Genomic DNA, 26659 nt, shown 5'->3' with positions numbered 1-26659 from the left:
CGCAATTTAGCTGGTAAGGAATTTCTAAATATAAAACTATTATTGATTCTCGTTAAAAAAACATTAAAAAACACCAATTCCAGTATTCAACCCAATGGGGTTTCTTGGTCTCGTGCCGGTGCCGATGTTGGTGCAATTTGAGGCCCAACGGAGCTACGTAAACAACACTCCGGGATTCGTCTACAACGCTACCCCGTCATGCACCTCCTTGGTCATGTCGGGTCTCCTTATCTGAGAAAGCTGCGAGGATTCATGGATCCCAATCTCGGCTACCCCTCGAGCTGTGTGGCTCACAAGGTCATCAGTCTCCGAGCTCTTCCTGTGCGGCAGGGAGGATGATACATCCATCACCTTCACCCTACTAGCTACTTATCTCTATTCTCAGAACAAAGACACCCCTGTTTTTCGCAAATCATCGTTGCACGCACGGGTGTAACACTAGTTTATACATAAAAATACAGTTACGAGATAATTAAAAAAATGGATTTGGCTATAATTCCTTGTGGATTAGAAATCGAAACGACGAACTCTGCTCCAACCAATTCACGTACTTTTCCGGCCTACCCTTAACGCAGGCTCTCACCGATTTCTGCTGAATTCCAGGCAGGCATTCGCTCACCACTTCCACGAGCGCAGCCGTGGTCATCGACATATCTTTGGCGTAGTAGCAAAGTATTTTGGGCAGATACACTTTTGTTTCCTTATGAACATAAACATTGGCTAGTATAAACTCTTCCTTTGCTACTTTCATATCCTCAAACACACTGTTTGCTCTATAAGTTCGAACCTGCAATTAATTCACTTACTTAATGCAACCAACTGCAACAGCTCAGTATAACAGAACAAGTGACGAATCGCCCATAGACATACCGCGGGATCTGAATACGCCCCCGATGAAACTGCAAAATGAACCAGGGGTTCCGGGTATTCAATGGCGAAAGCATGCCTGCTCTTCCCACCCTTCACCTTCTTCGGAGACACAAGTGTCTGAAGAAGGCTTACCGGTGAAGAATAGTGCGATGTGATCCCTAAAATGGAGCTTTGTATGTCGTAAGCATTAACGCAATGGCCACCAACGTTATAAGCAGCCTGAGATTCAAATCACCAAATTAAACAATCGTCAAAAAAAGTTCATCAACGCGAAAAGGAAACATGTCGAGTTTAGCAAATTACTCTCGCAATCGAACTACTTTTCAAGTATTGTTTAGTCCCGTATGCTAAATAAGCCTGCAGCGAAGATCGAGACAATGTTGGTTATAGATTCAATTATATTCACCGTATCCATCAAAAAGGTTTCGAAATCCATACATGCATCACCAATGCGTTGTGAATATTGATCCAGAATGCCAGCTTCTCTTCGCGTCTCATCTTCATCGGCTCGACAATCTCAAGACTTTTTACAAGAGATCTGCAGTGATGAAACTATAGCTAATTACAGCTTGTAAAGGAGAATATTGCTCGAGACGATATGATTATGGAGTTATCAGTACCTGAATCTCTGAAGCATTACATCAGCATGTTTATAAGTTTCATCGTCAACGCATAACTTGAGTACTTCTACCATACCAGCATACGGTCCATTCTCCTGCTCAAAATCACAACTTTGTGTAACTTCTTCGTTGCATTGAGGACTCCAACTTCCAGATAAATTTCTGGGAGAAAACGTGGTGGAGGAGCCGAAAGATGAAGTAGATGAAACCGAACAGCCTTTCTCAGTAGCCGTGGGGTTGGCCAATTTGCAGTAAATCGACGATATACATCTTATGATGTCTTCTGACAGCCTAGCCGGACAAGTTAGGGCATCATCTATGCGAGAATTTCCAATATGATCTGCAAGACTACGCTGCTGGGAATAAGCCCTCTGCTTCTCCTGTAACTTTTTTCACGAAACGAGATATAAACATGCATGTTCTTGAGGAAGAGTAAATTAATAAAGATGAGAGGCGAGGCATATCAACCCTTCCAGCATAAGATGATGACTTTTGAAATGAAACTTGAGCCAGATCATGCGGTCCAGCTAAAGAACTTGTTGGGGAGTCTTCACATTGTCGATCTTTCTGAGATGGCTGCTTTAATCGACCTCCTCCTCGAGGTGTTTCCACTAAGTCTTCTGTAACCCTCGGGAGATGCTGCTGAAAAGCCGTTCGGTAGAGGGAAAGAAGATGATGCTCCAAACGCGATATTTCAACCTCAAGTGTGGCAATCTCTTGCACCAGTTCGGCAGAAGGCTGCAGTCAACAATCAATGTGCAACTAAGTATAAAAAGTTCTCAAAGGCGAACTGCTTATATACATACATATTCATGACATTCTTTTGAGCTAAAACCGTAGCTCATTGCTACTCGAAGAATCAGAACAAGTGCAATTTTATAAACTTCAAGATAGTTATAGTTTTGGTCTGGTTATATACATACATATTCTTCTCCAATCATAGATAAGGTAAGCAATAGTACAGCCATGGAGAGCAAGGAAACTACTGAAACTCGCTCATAAACCAACCCAACGAGCCTCCGATTCTTGAACGTGGGTCGAGGCACTATCCCAATTCACAGTTCAAGTGTTGGAACCAACAAACAAGTTGATTTATCCAATGGCAAACTACAAAGTAGAATTGACAAAGTAAAGATTCTACCTTAGAAGTAGTATCTGAGCCACTACTATTAGATGTTTTCCCCAAATGTGCCAAACCCTAGCAAAATCATTCACAATCAAAATCAAGAATAAAGCATCAAAAGAGAAGGAGACTCAAATCAATCAATCACTCACAGTCATAGAATTGGGATGTTGAGAGGGTTTTGGTGACATATTGAGAACATGATCTCTAAGAATCCCACCGCCATATCTATCACCAAACATAAATTAGCTTCATGATTATAATCAAATGTTAATTAAAAATCATACCTTTGTAGAGTGAGGGAGTGAGGAGGAGGAGGAGGAGAGGGTAAGTCCGGCGGCGGCATTGAGGCTGCGCCACCGTCCACCGACAACAACACTAGCTAAGAAAGCAAAAGAAGATTGTGAAGAAACAGCACAAAAATGGTTGAAAACTTGAAATGAGAGATATATGAAATTGTAATCTAAAACCCCTCTCAAGAAGCAAGAAATATTAGATGTAGGGAGTGTAGAGTAAGAGTGGGTGCAATAAATGATTACAGATTTAGGAGCAATAAACAATTCAAGAATGGTGTAAACAAAAATGGGTCAACATAAAAATGGGATCTTTAGTTGAAATGAAGACTGCAATTAAGAAAATGAAATGAGTAATTAATGAAAAGGGATGGGAGTAATGATGGTAGAGGGGATGATTAGATTTGAGTTAGTGAGCTAGAACTAGTACAAAATGCTAGAGACTGATTCCATCTTCTCATCAAATTCCATTTACAAAACAATAGAGAGTAAATAGAGTAGGTGAGTGGGACTGTGAAGTAGCTCATCACCTTCACAGCAGTCTCCCTCACTCATTCTCTCTCTTTTTCACACACACTCAGTCTAGCTCATAGGATTGAGATGTTACAGTATTACTTCGTTCATCTATTCTTAAAGGTTACTGTATAGGTTAGATTATCGAAAAAATCATTAATTTTGGTTAAATTCTGATTGGTCTCACCGGCTTGGAAATTATACTATGAGGTCTATATCTATTCGTAATTATCATATGATGGTATTATTCGATGGAATTTTATTTTGTATGACTGTCAATAAAATTATACGTGGACATTATTGTCAATGAATTAAATAATATTACCTGTTCATAAAGGAAATTGGTTGAAAATATGAATATATTAAGAATATGAAAACAGATATGAATTTGACTAAACTTTATACTCTCGTTCATTGTTCATTCCACTTTTAAGTGACACATTGTCTAACATCATCATCTCTATTATTTTCTCATACTTTATTTTCTCTCTATTTAATTCACAAAATAAAACTACGTAACATCTAAATTCTCATACCGAATAAAAAATGCTCCACTTAAATTAGATCAGAAGAAAGTAATTTTTATTACAATTTGGCCTATTATAAATTTTTTATCTTTTGGAGAAGAGATAACTTTCTGGGACAGATTAATCCCTCGTGAATAATTGACTTTTTGCTTCTTCAACCTTTAATTGCAACGCAAGTAAAAATATTAGATTATAATAATAAATAGTAATATACTATACGTGTAAAAATACATACTATTCTTATCATAATGTTAGATGACAAACATGAATTTTCTTTCGTGTATATAATTAAAACTATATACATTAACTTACTAAACAATTATTATTTTTAAAAAACAATTAGTAACTAAACTATTCTTAATAAGTACTAGTAGCAATAGTAATTGATTTACTTGGATGTTGAAATATCTTTCTCGTATTTATTCCTAGGAACTACAATATTGCCTAGAGATAAGATTATTCTTTCTTCTTCTTATCCCTAGACTTTTTTATTATTATTATTATAGCACACATATCTTGAAATTTAATCAAGACATCATTCGAGATTTTCATAGTCTATCAAATATGAGCTGTAATTGATGCATTAATACCCTATTATAATTTTGTACATTAAAATACAGTATGATTAAATCAAGTTAATGAAGTTGGTCAAAGCAAGCAAGTCTATTTGGGTTAAAGTTCAGCTGTAATTAAAATACAGCTCTTTTTGGGATTGAATTTTCAAGATAATAAAAATGAACGAAAAAGCTCTGAATCAGTTTATCAAATGTATGAATTGATAGCTAAAGTAGCATTCGAAAATAAAAGTATTAATTGATTGTTGAACATATTATATTTCATCGAAACAATAATACAGTAACTGATTTTGGCCAATGTAGTATATAGAATTATAGATCCAATGAAAAAGGTGGAAGTAGTTTATACCAAAATTAGGGGCAATTATACCAATCATATGAAGTCTTTCACCATTATTTTGTATTCACAGTTCAGTTTAATACATTCTGACATGTATGTTTAAGCATAGTTAACTTTTCATCTGTGTGCAAAAAATTGTAACAATGACCAAACATTTTACACCAACACAAAATAATAATGGGATATTTATAAAAATATGAAACAATATTGCCTCATGTAGACAAAAAAAAAAGGTTGACGTTGTCCAAATGTAACTTACTAATCAGGATTCACTTCAAACTTTTTATATTCGATCAGTCTCCCAAGATAGTTGAGTAGTACTCGTTCTTAAGTTATTCCAATGTAGTTGAATCATTTCCTTTCTGAATAAAAACTTTATCTTCCCAAGGTAGTATTTTACTATCTTTACTTTAACTTTTAACACGTTAATTTCTTAAATCTCGTTCCCAAAAGAGATGTCTCAACTACCTTGAAACGGACGGAGTATGTATATGAACAGTGATGAAACATTTTGTATAAATAGTAATCCCTTCGCCCACCATTTTAAGAGTCATTTTGAGCAAGTGTTTTAAGAAATTGCTTGACTTTGTAAAGAAAAATAAATGGAAAAGGTAAGTGGAATGTAAAACTCATTTTTATACACCCTCCGTCTCATTATTCTCTCTCTGACTTTACCATTTCTCCACTTTAACTATTTATTATCATTTTTATAAAATGAGTGTGAAAGTGACCGGGACTCTTAAAGTGGGACGAGGGGAGTATTAGTTTTATAACGAATAGTGTAAAAAGTTAGTAGAACGTGAGGTTTGTATCACAAAAATAGAAAAAAGTAAATAGTTTTTTAAATTGTAGATAATGCAAAATAGCAAATAGTGGTTTTATAAATGGTGATTATCCGAAATTGAGATGAATGAATGTGAAAGGGACAAAAAACAAAGGAATGAGTTAGAAGAAATGGCAAGCAATATATAAAAAAAGTCAAAATCGGGCCGGAATGTAAGGCCCAAATGAGAAAGGTGGAAAGCCCTTGCTTTGGCAACAATAATGAGTTTGAAGGGCCCAAATTTATTTTTTTGGCTATCAAATCTTTACTTTACATACCTACAAAATTTCATAATTCACTTCCACTTCATTCCTTACTACTACTACTATTTTATTTTATTTTATTATAAATGGCCCTCATTCCAAAAGGAATTAGTAGAATAAATTTCAACCATTAAAATTTATACTTCATAATTGCACATTGTTGGTCCACCCACTTTGTTTGGGTCGGAAGATTATTTCTACAAGTAAATAAATACTACTAAAATATAGACATTGAAAATAGCTATGAAAAGTAAAAAAATAATAATAATAGTATTACCAAAAACGTTTTTTTAGGTTGGGCCAGACACTTTTTTATTAACTTTCCAAAAGTTTAAAAAGTATTTAAAAATAAAATAATGATAACAACTAGTAGTAATTTCAAACTGTTTTTATCGGATGACAACTTATTCAATTCGGGTCGGATTATTCGGGTTCGGATTATTTTTTAGCATAACATGTCGAATTGTCGAGCTATTTTCGGGTTTGGATTATTTTGGAGCATAACATGTCGAATTGTCGAGCTATTCAGGACAATCCACAAGTTTTATATTGATTGACGTCCAAAATATACATTAAATTTAGTCAAATTAAATCCCAGCGATGAAATTATTTGTCCCCAAAATCAGTTACGTAGAATGGAAATATTAGATGCATGCAATAACAGAATAATTGTGATGATTAAAGTAGGAAGTAACAAGAGTAGAGTGTAACAAATCAACTCTATAATTAATAATCTTAATTAGCGTCAAAACCTAAATTGCATTGCGTTACAATTTGCATCAATGAAATAGTGAAGAAGTTTAGTTGCTAAATGAAATACTTTAGTAATTTACAATTAATACAAAATCAAGCAGTAAATATGAAGCTCAAGCTTCGTTAATGGTGGAGAGCTTATTCTTAAACGATCTAACCGCCTGCATAGCTCGCCGCGAAGAGTATCTCCCTAGCTTCCTCAACGATCCCGATCTCGACACCGCCGCCGCCGTCTTTCCACCACCGCCGCCGAAGCTCTTCCTATACGTAACAGAGTGATTCGACTGCGGATCGTCCTCCTCCGCCGGCGAGATCCGCGCCTTCTTCTTCCGGCGCCCGATCTGGTCCATCGCGGCGCTCGCCTTCATGGCCGCGGGGAGGGCGAAGTAGATCTGCGCGGCGTCGAGGCGGTCGGCGGGGGAGAGCGGCGGGATGAAATCGTCGAAGTAGAGGCTGTCGGAGCTGCAGAGGAAGAAGGAATTCGGGGGGGAATTTAGGGATTGGAGTGCTTCGGAGGCGGTTGTGGGGAGGGGGAGGCGGATGAGCTCTCCGGTGGCGGCGATTACGGTTGCGGAGGCGGAGATGGAATTGGAGGAGATGCAGATGCCCATGAAATTGATTGATTTTGAATTTGAATTTTGGTGAGGGCTGAAATTGAGTTGGTTATATACATGTGTGTGTGTATAACTAACTGTATATTGTATTGAATCTGAAAGGAAGAAAAACGCGTTGGAAAGAGAAACACTAGCGACGCCATTGTTTCTGTTTTACTTTGATTGTTCTTCATTTCTAGAGAGAGACACACACAACATCATGTGCCAATATATCTAGAACAATCAATAAACTGGATTAAATTGCAGGCTTAGATATTGCTATTTGATGTCACATTTTAAATCTATTTATCTTATTGTACTCTTTGAACTAATACTATAGTCTACCAGAAATTAGTTTATTAAACATTACGTTATTCGTCCTTTCGTAATTTGACTTGATATGCTAAATAAAATGTGTGAAAAATTAGTCTATTTGTCTTCTATTAGTATATTTTTATATGTTGTCTATTTTTGGAAAAATAGAAAAAATTAAATGAGGGTATTATTTATGGAACAATTTTCATGGTCCGCCAACTTTATGAAGCTATCACTTTAGTCTATAAACTTTGAAAATATCATTTGAATTCCATCAACAACGAGTTTAATGTATAATATATAATCCTTATTATACATTAAAGTGCTAACTAAAATCAAATACCTGTAAGTATGTTACACGGTAGTTGGCGCATTTCATTTGGACACGGAAATTAAGGAGTGCAAGTTTAGCGAGTAGAGAAATAAAATGTGTTTGCCTTTTTCCATGATCTCCATGATCATGATCTCAAAGTTGTATTGTATATATATCATGATAATTTATCTCATTTCTTCTTAAAACCAATTTAATCTTAGACAAAACTCAATTGGGTTGATTTCATATTTTGTCACACTATAATCTTGTCTAACAAATCGAATATCACCGAATAATAATAACTCAATTACTATAGTTGAACAAAATGAATACGACTCAACCACGATAAACTGTTCCGTCTCAATCTTGACTTGGTGATGTGCATGAATATATAGTTAGCAGTATATTCAAAGCCAATGTGACACATGAAAATTAAGTTTGATATAACGACTCTTGTAACCTGCAAAAGTCCATAGTTAATTGATAGTTAATCGAGTGCAAGTAAGATGATAGGGAATGATGGACTGTGATGCATTTGGATAAGAATAAAGCTATGCGGCCACATTATGGCCTGCCATAAATTAATTAAATAACAAAAAAAATTGATTTTTTTTCAAATTTTTGGTTTAATACTACTTGATTTTACTTTTATATTATATTCATTATATGTTGCTCAACATGTTAGTGTTGCTCTTTCGTAGTTTTTGCTCAACTTATTACTACTGCCATTTCTTGATTGTTGCTCAACGTATACAGTAATTCGTGATATTAATGTGTTTTACGTAATGGAATTCAAAGATAAGTATCAACTCACAAGTCCATTCACACACATATAAGTTTATATCGGTAATTCTAATTTTTTTTATACATATAAATGGACTAAATTAACTCTTTATGGCCGACCACATTATGACCATTTAGCATCACCCTTTGGATAAAGTCGGATAATAAAATTATAGTCGCATTATAGTTACTCACGCAAATTTATTTTAGTAGATATATTATGGAGTAGTAGTATATACATAAGAGTTTTAAATCATTCTCAAATCTTTAATTATTTCATTTTAATAATTTATCAATTATTTAAAATATTAAATTTTATTCTTAAAATAAAAATCTAAAAAGAATAATCCCAAATAATCTTGTGTGTAATATGGCCGTTTAAATCATTCTCAAATCTTTAATTATTTCATTTTAATAATTTATCAATTATTTAAAATATTAAATTTTATTCTTAAAATAGAAATCTAAAAAGAATAATCCCAAATAATCTTGTGTGTAATATGGCCGTTTAGTATCAATTAATTTATAGAGGTGGCGTGTGGTTTAGTCAACCTTGTTATAGTAAACATTATTATCTTTATCACTCAGTATTAATTATTAATTAGTATTATACTATGATTAGTTGATTACAGCCCTCCATTGACGAATATAGTACCGAGGATTCAAAGTTTATTTCTTGGATAACACGCTATTTAGAACCCTCATTACAGTCCACACATCTCTAAAACATAGAAATCTATAAATATTAATTTGATTATATTTTTAGAATTTATTTTTTAAAATTTAGATTTTAAAATAATAGGAGCAAAACAATAGTACTACTTTAGTTTTTACACTTTAAATACTCCATTAAATAATGCTATTTATTTTTTTGGATTCTGTATTAAAATAAGTACTATATTATGTAGGAAGCCGTAATATGACATAGCCGTATAGTTTTATTTTTTTATTAAATGCACGACTTTAGTATAGACAAGGATTTGATACAAAAATTATTTAGTTATATTGGGCCTAATATGGGCTTTTGGCAGCTGAGATATTGGGCCAGATCAAGTGGAATTGAGTCCAGTCCAGTCCACTTACATGCAACCTAATACTCCCTCCGTCCCGGACTACTCGCACATTTCCTTTTCGGCACGGAGATTAAGGAATGAGTGTATAGCAAAGTCAACAATTGCGGCTGTAGGTGATAATTTTTACTAAAAATGGAAAGAGTGCAAATAACTTGGGACGCCCAGAAAGGAAATAAGTGCAAGTAGTCCGGGACGGAGGGAGTATTTTCTTACTCCACTATATCGTCGTATTATTATTGGTAACATTTTAACTGTAAAATCAATGATTTTATTTCATTTACATGCACCTAAAAATTGAAAATATCAAAGTCCATTAATAAAATAATCTAACAACTAAACAAAATACTCGGCAGATATATCATTCATCACGGAGTCACGACACGATGAAGACGGCAAGGAGCGAGCACATGGTGAGGAATACTGCGACTAACACCGGTGTGGAAAATATCGAGTAATGGTTATTTCGAGATCTCTTAAAAGGGTAGCATGTAAATAGCGAGGCTGAAAGAGAGAAAATGAGGGGAGTGTATCACATTGTAAATTTTAGTAAATAATGATTGGGTTTTATAGTTCATTAATTCCCTGACTTTAGATAAAGCACATATTGTGCCTGATTTAACTGGAAAAAAAAAAAACTAAAACGACATGTTGATTTATTTACCAATTGTAATTCAAAAATAAATTTTGTTTAGAGTTAGGTATGTCACGAAGTCTAAGTGACAAACTGACAATAAACAGCTTGGCACTTGATTTAAGCGTGTTTAGAATAGTTGGACTGTTTCTTGTTGGGTTCGTTACATTATACTACCTTCTATTTGTGAAAATGAATCCATTCCTTTTTCTCATAATCTTTAATAAAATAATGTTTGTATAAAGTTATTCTTCTAAAAAAGATTATACTAGTACACAATTATGATCTCTGTTGACTCACCTACGATTTTATAATACGTTTGATGAATAATTATGATGGTATGATTGAAAATAAATACACTATATTCCAAACGCCACTATTGATGATTCGTGTTTTTTGTTTGATTAATTATAGTAATTTTTTATCCAAATCTAATACGTCAAAATTAAATAATGTAGCAAAAACGTTCTCCAAAATATGCTACATGAAAAAGTATCTCTCAAAAAAGAATAGTAAAATTTATTAATTGCAGTTGTCTTTTTTCGTAACAGAAAAAAGAAAAGAAAGAAAGTGTAATGATATGTGTAAATTGAGAACGGCATATGCCACCATTATTCACTACCATCATTGTCAATATCCAAATAATGTAAATTAAAAATAAATAAATAAATAATTCATAGATCAATCAATCAAGCCCATGCCTCTTTTAATTCGTCTCGCCACGTGTCCAAATATCTACGGCATATTACATGATGACTATCTCTAATCATTAATTAATGTTTTTAACAAAAACACAAGTCTCAACACTAATAAATATAATCCATAGTTGAAAACGAAATTGACCGACAAATACTTATAAATATACTCCAAAGTTGAAAATGAAATTGACCGACAAATCCGCATGAAATCTATCAAAATTTTAATTTTATATGTACAATATTAGTCAAAATATCTTCTCTCCGATCAAGTTCATCGCTTGAAATTAATAATTTACTCCATTTATAACTTCGCCCATCCAAGTTAAATATTTTCTAAATTTTAACAAATATAATATAATTATTTTATTTTATTTTTCTTAATTATCTCTTAGTACTTTATTATCTTTTCATTCTTCTAAATGGTAGCATGACCAGCATTAACCTCTCTTTCTCCCCGTTGCCAACAAGCCACCTTAGGCCATCCACAACGCTGTCTCTATACCGTCTCTTAAACCGTCTCTTAACTACTATTTGAGCACTATTTGAGGGCCCCACTGTCCTTTTTTCCTCCATCTCTTAACTAAGAGACGGAGGCTGCAACGCTCCGTCTCTTAACCGTCTCTATACCGTCTCTTAATTACTATTCATTCAATTTAATTTATAATTTTTTTTAAAACCCAATTCAATTTAAACAAACACACTTTATTAAAATTAAAACAATATTACAACTTAACATTAAAAAAGCGAAGACATAATTAAAATTCTAAAAAAATAAAAATGACATAATTTAATATTCTCCGCCAAAGTTTTCCCAAATGTGCTCAATTAGATCCTCTTGGAGTTGGGTGTGGGCGCTAGAGTCGCATGTCCTTGCCCGAATAGCCAACCGTTCTTGTATAGATGGATGCGCTCCACTTCGCGGCGGACTACTTGCAGTTGAGCTTCCGGGGGATTCGGGGTCGAACCAATTTCCGGCATCGGGTCCTTCGTCTCGGACAATCATGTTGTGCAAGATTATGCACGTATACATGATGTCGACCATGCTCTCCATGAACCACGAACGAGCCGGGGCTTTGATGATGTTGAAGCGCGCTTGGAGAACCCCGAACGCCCTCTCCACATCCTTGCGCGCAGCCTCCTGCTTCTGCGCAAAAAGAGCCTGCTTTGGGTTCGCTGGCCTGCCGCACGTCTTCACGAAGGTCGGCCACTTCGGGTAGATGCCGTCGGCGAGATAGTACCCCATTTTATACCGTCGGTTGTTGGCGACGAAGTTGATGGCCGGCGCTTTACCATCCAAAACTTCGGTAAAGAGGTCGGACTGTTGGAGCACGTTTACGTCGTTGTTCGAGCCAGGGACCCCGAAGTACGCGTGCCAGATCCAAAGTCGGTAGTCGGCAACGGCCTCGAGTACAACGGTTGGGTGGGTGCCTTTGTGGCCGCTCGTGTAGGAACCCCTCCAAGCCACCGGGCAATTCTTCCATTGCCAGTGCATGCAATCGACACTGCCAAGCATCCCGGGGAATCCGTGCACTTGTTCGTGCAGGTTGAGGAGGAACTGACAATCCTCCGTGGTTGGCCTCCGGAGAAATTCGTCACTGAAGGCTGCCCGGACGCCTCTGCAGAAGTTGAGCAAGCACAAGCGCCCAGTACTGTCTCCGATGTGCAGGTATTCGTCGAATATGTCGGCCGTTTGTCCAGTCGCAAGCTGCCGGATGGCTGCAGTACATTTCTGCAGCGTCGTGTGGCTGGGACGACCGACCGCGTCGAACCCTTCTCGGAAGAACTCCTCCCTGGCCGCCAAAGTATTCGCTATGTGGAGAAATAGCGGTTTCCGCATGCGGAAACGGCGACGGAAATAGGTATCTCCCCAAATCGGGTTATCGCAGAAGTAGTCGCGTACTAACCGTGCGGCGGCTTCCTCCCGGTTCCGATTGATGTACTTCCGGGAGCGTCGTGGGGGTGGTGCGGCTTCCTCCGCCTCTCGTCGTCGATCTTCTTCGAGTGATTGTTCCATTAATTGACGCATTTGCTCAAAAGGATCCATTTGTTTGAGTTGATTGAAGATGGAAATTGGAGTGATAGAGAGGATTTGAGAGGAATAGATGTGTGTTTGTGTTTGAAATGAGTATGGAATAGAATTATTTATAGAGTAAAAAAATTAAAATTTTAAAAAATGAAAATAAATATTTAACGGTAATATTACCGTTTGAAAAAAAAAAAAATTTTTTTTTATTAAAAATCGATTTTAAAAAAAAAAATGAATTATTGCGTCATCAGTGACGACGCCCACTCGCGGGCCAGCGAGTGGGCGTCACGCACGCATGGGGACGTGCCACGTGTCTCGGGCGCGTGGCGAGACAGCTCGTCTCGTGTCTCTCCGAGACGAGCTACGCGACGAGCCGGTCGCGAGCTGGAGACGAGACGGCCGCTGCAATGCGTCTCGCGGGGGTCTCGTCTCTCCGAGACGAGACGCGAGCCCGGCGCGAGACGCGTTGTGGATGGTCTTAGAATCAATTTTGCTTGAATCAACTAGCGTAGAAAATCGACAATAATGATGAATTTATGATTTTTGCAATCAAGTTTCAAAAACTGAAAACAATAAATATATTATTTTCGTCTGTAAAAAATAGACTAGTTTTACCAGGATTGTCCATAAAAATTAGACCAATTTCTAAATATGAAAAATTTATTAAAATACTACTAATAATATGAAACTTCACAATCCATTAACATTATTTCTCTCTTACTTTTTTCCTCTTAAAACATGTGTTATATACTATATAATTATATCTATTTTTTTGTGGATGGAGTTAGTATATATTCTTCGTCCCATTTTAAGTGAACTATTTTTTATTTGTGATGTCCCACTTTAAATAACACATTTTTTAAAATAAAAAATATTTATCTCTCTATTTTGTTTCTTCTCTTTTTAACTTTATTTTCTATATTTAATTTATAAAATAACATTATATAAAATCTGGTTTATAAAAGAGAATTTTTTTTTTTTACCTTTTATAAAAGAGAACTTAGAGAGTAACAATTTCACTCAAAAAGAGTAGCCACGCGTCAGCGCTAAACGGAAACATAAATTTAGTGTCGGTTCCAATCATTTACCTTTTCCAGCAATCGCTCAAAGGGAATAAAGAATATTAATAAAAATGAAAAACAGCTGGTAATTATAGTATTTTTTACACGCAAAAATAGCTTCGAAAAAGAATTTTAAATTACTATCGCCGGCGTCGCCGTAGCAGCGCGGCGCCGATGGTGTTCCGCTCAAACTGCTTAATCACCGGCCCCAGCTTCTTCATGCTATCGTCGTACACGTAAGGGATCTTGTCCAGCCACGTCGTCGCGTTCGCCGCCTTCGCCGGGAGGAGGTTGCGGCAGAGCTCCTCGTGCACGGTGATCGTGTTGTGGTAGTGGTAGTACCGGATTCTGCTCTCCGTCTTGTGGAGGCTCCCGCCGGCGACATTCTCCGACATGTGAACGCCGGTCGCGTAGGCGTTTCTCGCCTGAATCGCGTATTTCCGATCTCGCCTCATCCTCGTTCGTGAATCTCTGAATACCAGCTTCTCAAACCCCCATTCCCTGCATTTTCCCCCAAATTTCACCGAATTAGGTTTTCAACTAACACGAATCTAACATTCAAATCATCAATTGATTCAATTCAGTAGCTGATTTAGGTTAGGTTAGGGTTACCTTGAGTAATCTCGAGATGGATCGTTCAAGCATAGAGAGCTCGACATTGCGTTCTGTTCAATGGTGAACTGTGTGTTGTTGGAGAAATCGTTGAGCACCGACTCCAAGGTGCCGCCGTCGGGGAGATGGATGTACTCATCCACATCGAAGTAGAACGTCCAATTCGCGGCGTAGCGGTGGCGGTGGAGGCAATCGTTCACCACCAAAAACTGGTTGTAGTAGTAGCCGTCGAACTCCGCCTGCGCCTTAATATCCTGCAGCGTCACCCTCCCCGCGCGAATCCACGGCTCCAGCACCGCCTTCACCGCCGCCGACACTCCTCCGGCGTCGTGGAAAACAAAATGCGACTTCGCTCCGAAGAACCAAGCGTGGTAAGCCATCCATTCGCGCATTCTCCCGGCGCTGATGTTGCCGTACAGAGACGAGCCGCAGTAGAGGTAATCGTACTTATACGGTGGCTTGTAGTCTAATTCGTTGTAAGCGCCGGCGGCCTCTTCCATGGCGGTAAACTTCTCGAATTTCCGCGGGGATTCGCCGTAGTAGGCGTAGAGCACGAGCTTTCCGCCGCTGTTGTCGGAGTTGGGGTTTTCTGCAAATGTGCAATTGACAACAACGACGGTGTAAACGCGGCCGTAGCCCCAATCCGGCAGCATTTTGTACGCCTTTGCTCGGATTGAGGCGTTGCCGTTGTTGGGGACCCACTCGCATTTGTACCACGGCTTGCCGAACACGTGTGTGGGCTTCGACGCCAGCCCCACCACCGCGAACGTGGCGGGGCCGCCGCGGTAGGCGCCCATCTTGACGAATAGGGCGGCGGCGCTGCCGTAGGATTGGAAGGTGCGCTTGTTTGGATCTGCCGAGGCGGCGGTGGCGACGAGCTTCTGCGCTGAGATGGGGGAGGTGTTTGTGCTTGCAGGCGGAGATACGGCGGTGGCGGTGGCGGCGCAGCGGGTGGTGGGGAGGATGTTGTCGTAGTAAGGCTGGAGATTCCAGACGATGACGACGAGGGTGAGGCCGAGGAATGTGGCGAGGAAGGATTTGGTTTCGAAGCAGAGGAAGATTTTGGCGACGGGGTTGGCGACGGCGGTGGAAGCGGCGGAGGGAGTCGGAGCTCCACCTTTCTTCATTGGAGTGTGAAAATTGACCGACAGCTTTGTGTTGTATTGTGTGGTGTTGTGTGAGGGGGAAAGTGATGCTGTAATCTAATGAATATACATTTTTTTATGGCTCTTTTTATTTTTTTTCCATATTTGTTTTATTTTATTTGCCCCTGGATCTCTTCATATTTACGGAAATGCTATTCTTTCTAATCATTGTCTCTATTTTCCTTTTATTTTCTTTGCCATACGGGAAAATCATTTTTCAAGGTTTCATAATTTCACTATCTTTATCTTTAATTATCGCAAGAAGAGAGTAAAGAATTTGGACTGAGGATACATTTAGGAAAGATAATTTTTGCACAAGCTTCCATCACTGAAATAAGGGCATCGATAACAAAGCTCGCGCCGCGTGCAACAACACGTGGAGGCGTGCGTCTCCCCTGTAAGAGCATCCGCAATAGAGGCGAGCGCACCGGCTCGCCGATTTTTGGCGCTCGCCGGTTCGCTCGCTGAACTATTGCAGCCGCGAGCGCCAAATCGGCGAGCGCACGCCGATTCCCGGGCGCTCGCCGATTTGCTCGCCGATCAGCTCGCCCCTATTGCAGCCTCCCGACCGGCGAGCGCAATTTTGTTTTTTTTAAGTAATGTAATTTTTTAATTAATGTATTTTTAAAATTTTAATGTTATTATTGAATCACGATCGAGCCTCCCGATCGGCGAGCGCAATTTTGTTTTTTTTTAAGTAATGTAATTTTTTAATTAATGTACTTTTTAAAATTTTAATGTTATTATTGAATCCCGATCGGCGAGCGATCGGCTCGTGCGTGGATTAGGAGTTTTTTTAAGTAATGTAATTTTTTTATTTGACTTTTTTTTAATTAATGTACTTTTTAAAATTTTAATATTATTATTAAATTTTTCCGTATTTTATATTTTGTGTGATTGTTTAATTATTTGTTTTTAGTGTTGATGATGTGGCTGGACTATGGCTAGCTATTGCTTGTCCAGTTGCTTATCCTGCTGATGTGGCAGGAGGAATATAGTGCTGCTGATGTGGCAGATGAGTTTGTGGCTGGGCTATTGTTTGTCCACGAACTATTGTGGATGCTTTAACAGATAGTGACGGAGTTAGATATGATTGGGATTAATTAACTCTATCGTTAGTCATGAGTTATGAGCACTAGACCATTAGTAGAAAACACTATTAAGCAATCTAATATCTATGATTCTATATAAACCCTACTTTTGTCCCAATCAATTATTTTTCTTTTTGTTAATGCACTATTTTGGTTATTTTTTATTATTATATGTCTTGATTTATGTTAGAATGAAATTAGTGAATTTAACATTAGGAATAATATTATCTTTTCAAGATTGGAAAGAAGCCGCCGTATCAATTCGATTATAGTAAGATTTTCCTAATAAATTACATTTCGAATCATTTTAAGAGTGGAAGTTTTTGTCTTATTAATCTTGAATAAGATTTTGATTTATTATTTACTTAGATTTCAACTCAATTCCGGATACGATTTTTCGTTCGGTACTTGTTTACATTATTAATAATATAATTGTATCTCAAATTGAGATTTTTATGGAATATAATTTGATATGTGAAAAGTATGAGGCCATCCGCTTCTCTAAACCGTCTCATCTCTTAACTATTCAGGGCCCCACTGTACTTTTGACCACATCTCTTAACTAAGAGATAACATTTGCATCCATTCATCTCTTAACCATCTCATCCCTTAACTATTCATTCAATTTCATTTTTTATTTTTATTTTCAACAAATTCAATTAATAAAAACACACTTCATTAAATAAAAGAAATTTTCAATTTAAAATCCTAAAAAAATAAAAAAATACATAATTAAAATCTAAAAAAGAAGAAGACATAATTAAAAATACTAGAAATTAAAAATTGCACACTGAAATTATAAATACTAGTGTGTTTGTGTGTAAAATGAAAGAGGTTAAATAGGAGTATTTATAGATGAATGTGGGCAAAAAGAAAAAAAAAACGGTAAAAAAACGGCCGAAAAAAGATCAATTTTTTTTGTATTATTCAGATTTTAAAAAAATAATAATTAAAAATAGCCTAAATCGACGCCCACTCGCACAGCCGGCGAGTGGGCGTCACGCCCCAACCGCTGCTCGCCACGTGGCCAACGCGCGTGGCGAGACAACCCGCGTCCCGCCCCTTCCCCACGAGCTACGCGACGAGACGGAGATGATGCAGCGGCGTCTCGCTGCGGTCTCGTCCCCCCGGGACGAGTCCGAGCCCGCAGTGAGACGCTACTGCGGATGCTCTGAATATTTGGTTCGACACGAGTTTTATTGTACAATTCTTAAAGTAAGAGATATGGAGATAAAGACTAGTGTAAGTAGTGCTAGTGAAAAATAAGTTCCATATTATTAGTAGAGTAATTAAATGGTATAAATTGTAAATAAAATGATGTATAGGAGCAATGTGTTGTTTAATTATTTCAAAAATAAAAGGTTCATACTTAAAGGACGCACTAATAAGGAAATAGTTCATACTTTTCAAGAAATAAGGGAGTAGTATTTTATGTTCATACAACATTTTTTAATTTTACATCTTTTTTTCGTATAGGACATTGTTGTATACCACAAGTAGCAAGCTTTTGCACGAAATAGAGATATAGAAGCAAATTGCGGCTAATGAGGCCGGCGAGTTTTAACCCACAAATTCCGTTTTCTGGATCTATAACGGGTGCATGCATGCCTAAGCATCCATCGTTCCGTTGCTAATGCCCTTATTATATAATGAGACAAAATTAAGCTGAAACAGACCCCCCACTCCTAGAGATGGTGATTATATTATGAGCTGGGAGAAAAAGGATACAGAAGGGATTCACTTTTCTTTAATTTATTTATTTATTTATTGGTTTGGAAGCTTTCCTATAGAATAATACATTAATAGAAGATGCATATTAACTAATGATCATATTTATAGTTCTTGTTTGGGTCGTTCACAGTTATTTATATGATTTTAATGAAGATCCTAAAATTAAATTAGATTTATAACTTAAATGAAGTGAATTAGTCCTTTTTTTGGATGAATTGCTGAATATGAAGCATTAGATTATACTGTAATTACTAGGTTCCAGTATATGGTGACATCAAGATTAGAAGTTTAGTTTAAATTTGGTTAAAATATAGAAATAGGCTGCGTGTTATGTCTTTATATTTCACGGATTATACATGCTTCTTAACAAGTTAAACTTCTTTAATTGTTCACTAATTATTGTGTATCCTTAATCATGATTTAAAATTATAATTAGATGTAAGACAATACAGCTCATTATTTTGACACCAATAGATTCCGAAAATGAATAATTGGGTTACAGCTATGTTTATTTTTATTAAGAAAAGGTGAAATTTATCTTAACGACTTATGTCGGCTTCCACCAATTATTATTTCCCATTTTATTGGATAATAATGCGAAAATGGGACATCACAATTTCTTCATGTTCACTCTTGGAAAAAGTGAAAAAACATAGTATATAAATATTATGTAAAGCAATACAATAGAATTGAGACACATATTGAAGCACGATGTCTATTACTGAATCTGTAATTCTTGTCTTCTTTATTTGTTATATGAAGTGATAAAGTTTTCCAAAAGTGAGTAGTTGTAAGTACTTATGTAGAGGCCACACTCTATTTATACTATACTTTTACTATGGATAATATTTTGTTGTAAAATAAAAAGAGGAATCTTGCTTGCCATATTGTCTTGTTTTCATTACTTTGTTTAGCTTATAATTTAAGAGGATTCTTCATTTTTATTTTATTGTTGTGATTGACTAGTACTCCATTTATATATGAAAAATAATTATATTTTTTTGATGTAGTTCATTTTAATTTATAGTAGTAAGTTTCTTTTTTAGTGAGACGGACTCATTTTTTGCTAAATAATACTCCTAGTACTTCAATTATTTTTTCACCCCATTTCACCTTGATTTTACTTTTTTTTTTAATTTAAAATATGTATCGTCCATTACTAAGATTACTTTTCGTGGACAGAATAAGTATATAGTAATTCTTTGTGTCTCATTCAAAATGATCACATTCTTGAACGACATGAGATTTCCAACAGATAATTGGATGTATTAAAGCAAACTAAAATAATCTGACATTTCAAAGAGACAAACTCTTTACTAAATAGTATGAAAACATAATATCTTAGTTTTGATTGTTTATGAAAAAATGGAAAAAAAATATGAGCACATTTTATGTTTATAAAAAAAATGACCACATTTTTTAATACACGGGATTTCAAATGGAGTTGTTGAGTGTGTTAAAATAGAGAAAAATAATCAGATATTTTAAAACAACAAACTCTTTACACTATATATGAAAATATAAGAAAAAAGAGTACATTCCAAGTGAAAAGAAATATAGCACAAAGTACAAAAAACAAACAAACCCATCTTCCTAAATCTCAGCCACCAATTTAGCATGTGATTCCATAGTTGGATGCAGCTGCCCACCTCACCAAATCATTATGCCACAATAATTTAATTATGAAAAATTCAATAAATCAAAATAAATTGATAAAATATAATCCAGCTTCAAACACAACAAACATACATACAAATAAATGCTGGAATAAATGTAATTGTGGTGGCCTTCATTTATTTGTATCATCCATTACATTGAACGTTGGAAACAGAAATAAATAGAGGCATTGAATGAATTTTTTCCCAATGCCCTAAATTTATTTTCTACCAGTAGTTTTAAAAAGGGAAATCCTACCGATCAAAACAAACAAATAGTAATACTAATAATGAATTGAATAAACACTATATGATCATTTTATCAGAGGTACATTACTTATAAATATGTTAAGGAAGAAAGGAAAAAGGAAAAAGGAAAAAGGAAAAAGGAAAAAGGAAAAAGGAAAAAAAAGAAGCAGGCTTAACGCGGGCCGTAGTCGAGATTCTCCCAAGCGAATGGAACGACGCAGCCAACATAAGGGTGCCCTCTCAGGAAGACGCAGACGCAGACACACACAGCAGCAACGAGGAGCATCGAATGGATGTAAGGTTGTTGGAGCAATCCCTGCGAGCCTTTATACCTTTTGCTCTGTAGTCGAAACCCTACAACTGCACATCTGGAGCATCTCCCGTTCTTCACCTCGACTTCCAATGGCTTCCTCTCCTTTTCTATCTCCACACACACCTCCACGTTTCTTGTTTCTGCAACTTTGCGAGCCACGAGGTCGTTGTATGAATGATTGTTCCTCATCAGGGCGTACGCATATGGAGATAATCCGTTCACATCCAATGCAGAATTCCAGCTCTGCAGCCCAATCTATATGAAAACATATGGAGAGAAATGTCAAGGAACCAATCTGCAGTTTCAGTTATTTATCATTGAGGGGAGAAAACGAAATGGTGTTACCTCCATAGGATCGCTTATTAGGGCATCGATCAAGTCTTCTGAGGAAGTTGCAGACGCAGCCAAATGCAAGGGTGTGAGACCGCCAGGTCCGGCTAAATTAGGTGTGAATATGTACTTCTCAGAAGCATCATCAGGGTCGATAACGGAGTAATGGACAAGCAAATCAACCATCCTTCGGCACCTCCTTCTCACTGCCCGGTTCAAGTGGTGGATTTCCCATAGCATTGACATAGACTCCGTTACTAACCCTTTCCTGCCCATGTTTAGTTCTAGTAGGATGTCCAGGAGAGTTTTCACCAAAGCACAAAAGTCGTGCTCGACAGCAAATATGAGAAGAAATTTGAACCGACTAAGCCTGTAATCTGGGACCACGAACAATGTAGAGTTTCTCTTTCTCTGGAACAGCCATCCGAGTTCATCCAAGAAATGCACAACTTCTTCCCTTGACCAGGACCTTCCTGTACTCTCAACGTGAGCATTGCCATTGATATGAGGCTCAAGGAGCCTCAACTCATGGCAGATGGTTTTATCAGCTATGATTACCGGGAAAGTGGTGCCTCTAAAACTATTTTCGACCTGTAAACATTCAGAACGTCAATAATCCACATGCAGTCCTTTCTCTTCTTTTAGGAACTGAAAGCTTTCAAAATTGCTACCTCGATAAAGCAGCGACTAAGCATGTTACTTGTTGTTCCATCTATCTTAAAGCTACTCAAGTTGATTTCATCAAGTGCAGCATCTTTGGACGATGATGCTCTAACTTCTTCAATATTATATCCATCTGCATGTGTGCAGTGCACTCTGTGCATACACAACGAAAGTTGCATGATCAAATAAAACGAAGAATTAACAATTACAGCTCAACAGAATACCAATCACACATACTTGGTCCCTGGAGCTGTCAAACCTCTTCCCCTCAATACAAGAGAGGTCTCTTCCCCAGAAATAACAGCAACAGGAGACACTGATATCAGTTCTGGCATAGCAAAGCCTTTCCAAGTTTTGTAGAGACGGATTTTCCCTGAAGATGCAAAAGAAATGTATAATTAATCAAAGAAACACAATGGGAAGGGCAAAATTGACAACACCCTCAGTCCAGTAAATGACCTAAAACCTTCAGTTGCTGGACCAACTGACAAAGAAATACAAAAACAACAAACTTACCATCTTTATGGGAAGCCATTTGTTTCTCAGTGCAAACCAAAAATCTTCCATTTCCCCAGAAGCTTACATCAACACCTTTTACTAAAGAGCCGACACAATCAAAAAGGTTTTCTTCTATCTGCAGAAGGGGCAGAGAGCTGGTCAACAAAAAGCCACACCACACTTGCCAAGTATATTCATAGAAATGCACTCACGTGATCCCAGGCGTATAATGGCATTGATAGATACAAAGAGAGGACTACGCAACCAGGCCTGATAAAGCTCTCCATTTCTGATGGACTGTTAGAAAGCCAATTGAATATCTGAAAGTAGAGGCATCACATGTCATTAGGTCTTGCCCATAGGCCATGATATTGTGAACATGGCCGAATTAAAGCAGCATATACCAACCTGAGTCCGTAAGGAGCCAGGCAAATGGCTGGGATCCTTGTCAAATAGTTTGAAAATGATTCGGCCAGTGCGATCCTAGTACAGAGATGTAAAATCTGTTAAAATATGCTAAACCAGGAAAATAAGGCATGACTAAAAGTTTGGTAAAATATACCAAAACAATGGTACGTGAGGTACCTGAGCATCAGAATTCAGGCTGGATGGTGAATGATCATTCCCGGAAGAAGATGTATAACCAGCTTGGTATGGGGAACTTTGAATCGAAGCATTTTCAACAGGCTGAATTGAGCCACCAAAAAGACAAAGTGATGTACTGCACCCGTTGCTTATGGTTGATTTTGCGCGTGCAAGTTCATCTTCACTATTTGAAAAATGATTGCTCCTCATTGTTTCTCTCGAAGTCTGCATTGGGAATAGATCACGCACAAGAGGTGGTGAAGATGTGGGTGATATATCTTGTGAAGGATTACTACTGTTTGATGAAGGATAGCTTGCATTTAACGGCAACTTCCTTGAACTATTATCTTCAGGTGAGGAACTAAACAACTGTAAATCCAGACTTGGTGATGTCTCTGGAACATGACAATCCACTTCCTCCATGGGTGAATGATGGCAGCTTGTACTACTCCACTCACCTACAACAGAGGGAAACTCCACAACAGATCCTTTTTGTGTATCTAGACGTGCAGCATTGTCAACATCGGGTGATTTACTCTTTTCAAACTCACTTTTATCTTTGCTTGGCTGAGATTGAATTTCTAAGGCATCAGAAGGCATTCCAGGAGCACCTGAAAGACCAGCTAGTAAGTCCATGGTTGATGGGGAAGAAGCATTTGCACTCATTTGGTTCTGATTTCCAGAATGTGCATGATCGGATACACTTCCACTTGTAGTCTTCAAATGAGGTAGCCTGGCTGCTAAGATTTCCGGTAATGAATTTATTTTACTAAGAATTTGGACCAGCTGATTGTTATCAGGTATGGAGGAGAATTTAGCATTCCCGTCCTCTGGGTTCCCTGTGATTTACAGAAATCAGCAATTCGCAGCATATCTAATGTGTACATGCGAGTAATTCAAAGGACAACACAAGAGCTACAACCATAATTTGTAGCAAGAACAGGATACAGATTACATCTTAGTTGAAATCACCTAACAGACAAAAAACCTTTAGTAGCTAATATTATACCTTGTGGACGAGTTAGTGCCGCCAGTAAATTGATGACATCCACCTCACAATTGATATCATTGGGGGCACCACTGGGAACTGGCGCCTGTGGAGTAGCATCTTCAGGCTGAGTTTTCCTCCTCCTTCGATTATGTCCAGCAAGCCTGCGCCTACAGCTTCTTTTCCCATCATCAAATTCAGCAAGAGGGTGGAACCTGATAAAAACACATGTCCCATCATTTACTGAAACATCTCCAAGTGGAAACCTAGACTACATCCTCTGAGGCCAATAACCTTAGTAAAGTGAAGATAAAATGCAAAACCAATAAGACAATCCACAATGGTTAATGAAAATGATCATTATCACGAACCTACTGCACTGTTGGCAAAATCTTTGCATCTGTTTTCCCACTAAAGCTTTACCAGCTTTGCTGTGCACCTCACACACCTTGTGTCGCCGGTGATAGTCCTTGGCAGTAGAGAGATCTTCCTTGCAATCATCCACTTGACACATAGGACGGTTAGCAGTACCAGGTGATCCAGACCTTACTCTCTTGCTGGGCCTCGACACAGGTTGTGTCTCTTCCATTAAATTCATGCTACCATGGCTGCCATTGCTCACGGCTTGTTTTTCTCCACCTCCAAGCTTCAGTAGAAGATTTTCATCATCTTTTCCGAGTTGATTATGCTCCGAGGGATTCAAAGCACTATTCTGAACTACTTTGTTCCTTGCCAAGTCAAGTGGCACATGTGGCCCTCTTACCACTTGGTTCCCTTCACAGGGCAACGGTCTAGCAATAAACCTTGAACTATCCCAATCCCAGGACTTCGAATTCCAATTATCAGGAGGGTTCTGAGTAACGTAGCCAGAAGAATAAAAAGGCACACTACGTTTCTTAACTATTGGATGTGGACTGCAAAATCTCTGCGCCCGTGTTTGGTGGATGGCAACTGGGGAAGCTACTTTTGCACCTGCCTCTTCCATTGGAACGAGATCACACCTTTATTAACTCCTGAAAAAAGAAAATACAACTTCACTATTCAAAATTATCAATGTCGAGGAACTAAACACAATTTCAGAAGGAGCAAGAAGAAAGATAAGAATGTCCAGCTACCATATTTGTAACATTTGTAACAGAAGTTAGAAAAATCCAGGGCAAACTTGAATGGATTGATATCAAATAGAACGAATTGCTAATGTCACTTACTGACCATATATGTGTATACCACCTAACTCCCAACCAGCAAGTCATAAACTAGACCATTTTAACATGTCAAGAGTATAATAGGATAGATGTGTAACCGTCCCGATTCAAGCATAACATTTTGTTAGCGTTGCCCTATCAAATTTGTTACCTTTCCCCATACACCCACATCTCCTCAATTTGCAGTGAGGAAGACAAATAAATTGGAAACGAGAAGAAACTCAGTCAAGTAATTGATGGCTAAACTAGGGATTTTGCCCCATAAACGAGAAGAGATGATTCATACAGCGTCTTTGCGCCTAACAACAACATAGAATATTAGCTCAAAACTCGGTATTACGCAAAAATTCTCAAAAACTCAACCTAATTCTAGCTCAAGCTAGTCGTCAGAGGAATTAAACGGAAACAACAAATTCAGTACAGTTCACTCAGAATCGAAAATATGAGGTCAACAAAGGTTAAATCCGTACAACAATCACCAAAATTCTCGAAAACTCAACCTAATTCTAGCTCAAGCTAGTCGCCAAGGGAATTAAACAGAAACAACAAATTCAGTGCAGTCCAATCAGAATCGAGATAAAAAAAGGTAAAAATCAGTACAGCAATCACCAATTACACACATACAGATGGAAGATGGAAGAAAAGACAGCACCTTTACGGATCAAAGCAATTCATCTCCAAATTATTCGGTTTTGATTCTACTATTGAAAATCAGAGTCAAGATTTCTGACTCCAGCTATAATCATCGCCGTCTTCGTCTCCGATGAGTCAACCGAGTAGATTTTTTTTCAAGGGGTTTTGCAGTAGAATTGGAGAGGAATTCAAAAGGACGGATTGAATCTTGAAAACTGAAGAAAGTGAGGTGAGATCTGCGAAGGAAAAGGGGGAGAAATGAAGCAAAATGAAAGGATTAAAGACTTCTCTCTCTATATTTTCTGCACAAGTCTCTCTTTTACTTTTCTTCTTCGTACTTTCGTTTCATTTTGCTGCTGTCCCTGTTTCACATTTACCTTCACTTTGTTCTCTTCTTTCCACACGCCTTTTTTAATTAGGGATGTTAAAAAAGTCCGAAAACGCGCGTGTGTTGACTCGCATTTAGTTAGTCGACACACGAATAGCTAGCCGACAATTTAAGTAGGACTGATCCGAAATCTGACAAGCTAAATTGGTCGTGGGAGCAACTATTATCTATTTTTATCGTTTGTGTACAATTTGAGTAGGACTGATCCGAAATCTGACAAGCTAGATTGGTCGTGGGAGCAACTATTATCTATTTTTATCGTCTATGTTTTGTTAAGTGATTCATATATATATATTTGTATGTTTTAGATAAAAGAATTGAAATTTGCAATTTCATAAAGTATAGGAATATTAAAATGTGTTTATGTTTTATTTGAATTC

At 37.4% G+C, this 26659-nt stretch overlaps 4 protein-coding genes across 5 annotated transcripts; all 4 read right to left on the bottom strand.

Annotated features, from left to right (window-relative positions):
- Positions 1-5: 5 nt before the first annotated feature.
- On the bottom strand, positions 6-3493 carry LOC121792920. Its single transcript, XM_042191060.1, has 10 exons — positions 3437-3493; positions 2901-2995; positions 2766-2841; positions 2632-2688; positions 1959-2228; positions 1491-1876; positions 1309-1408; positions 1174-1227; positions 871-1089; positions 6-787 (listed from the first exon to the last, which is right to left on the bottom strand). The coding sequence occupies exons 2-10, from the start codon at positions 2957-2959 to the stop codon at positions 491-493; spliced, it is 1518 nt and encodes a 505-aa protein (XP_042046994.1). The 5' UTR covers positions 2960-2995; positions 3437-3493; the 3' UTR covers positions 6-490.
- Positions 3494-6666: 3173 nt separating this feature from the next.
- LOC121770331 lies at positions 6667-7573 on the bottom strand. The gene has a single exon (XM_042167082.1). The coding sequence runs from the start codon at positions 7309-7311 to the stop codon at positions 6814-6816; it is 498 nt and encodes a 165-aa protein (XP_042023016.1). The 5' UTR covers positions 7312-7573; the 3' UTR covers positions 6667-6813.
- A 6606-nt stretch (positions 7574-14179) lies between these two features.
- Positions 14180-16024, bottom strand: LOC121766965 (galactan beta-1,4-galactosyltransferase GALS1-like). The gene is made up of 2 exons (XM_042163191.1): positions 14806-16024; positions 14180-14694 (listed from the first exon to the last, which is right to left on the bottom strand). Exons 1-2 carry the CDS (start codon positions 15930-15932, stop codon positions 14334-14336), a joined length of 1488 nt encoding a protein of 495 aa, XP_042019125.1. The 5' UTR covers positions 15933-16024; the 3' UTR covers positions 14180-14333.
- A 4679-nt stretch (positions 16025-20703) lies between these two features.
- On the bottom strand, positions 20704-26264 carry LOC121792919 (squamosa promoter-binding-like protein 14). Of its 2 annotated transcripts, XM_042191059.1 has the most exons (12): positions 25911-26264; positions 24425-25066; positions 24075-24268; positions 23617-23904; positions 23066-23523; positions 22889-22963; positions 22693-22800; positions 22499-22616; positions 22220-22355; positions 21991-22135; positions 21335-21910; positions 20704-21244 (listed from the first exon to the last, which is right to left on the bottom strand). In XM_042191059.1, the coding sequence occupies exons 2-12, from the start codon at positions 25036-25038 to the stop codon at positions 20849-20851; spliced, it is 3108 nt and encodes a 1035-aa protein (XP_042046993.1). In that variant the 5' UTR covers positions 25039-25066; positions 25911-26264; the 3' UTR covers positions 20704-20848. The 2 variants fall into 2 exon arrangements, with proteins under 2 accessions (XP_042046993.1, XP_042046992.1); XM_042191058.1 differs by having other exon boundaries at positions 23066-23904.
- Between the last annotated feature and the right edge of the window lie 395 nt (positions 26265-26659).

Source organism: Salvia splendens, chromosome 2, assembly GCF_004379255.2.
Source record: "Salvia splendens isolate huo1 chromosome 2, SspV2, whole genome shotgun sequence".
In the NCBI taxonomy this organism is placed as follows: domain Eukaryota; kingdom Viridiplantae; phylum Streptophyta; class Magnoliopsida; order Lamiales; family Lamiaceae; genus Salvia; species Salvia splendens.
This window is presented reverse-complemented; position numbering and strand designations above follow the sequence as displayed.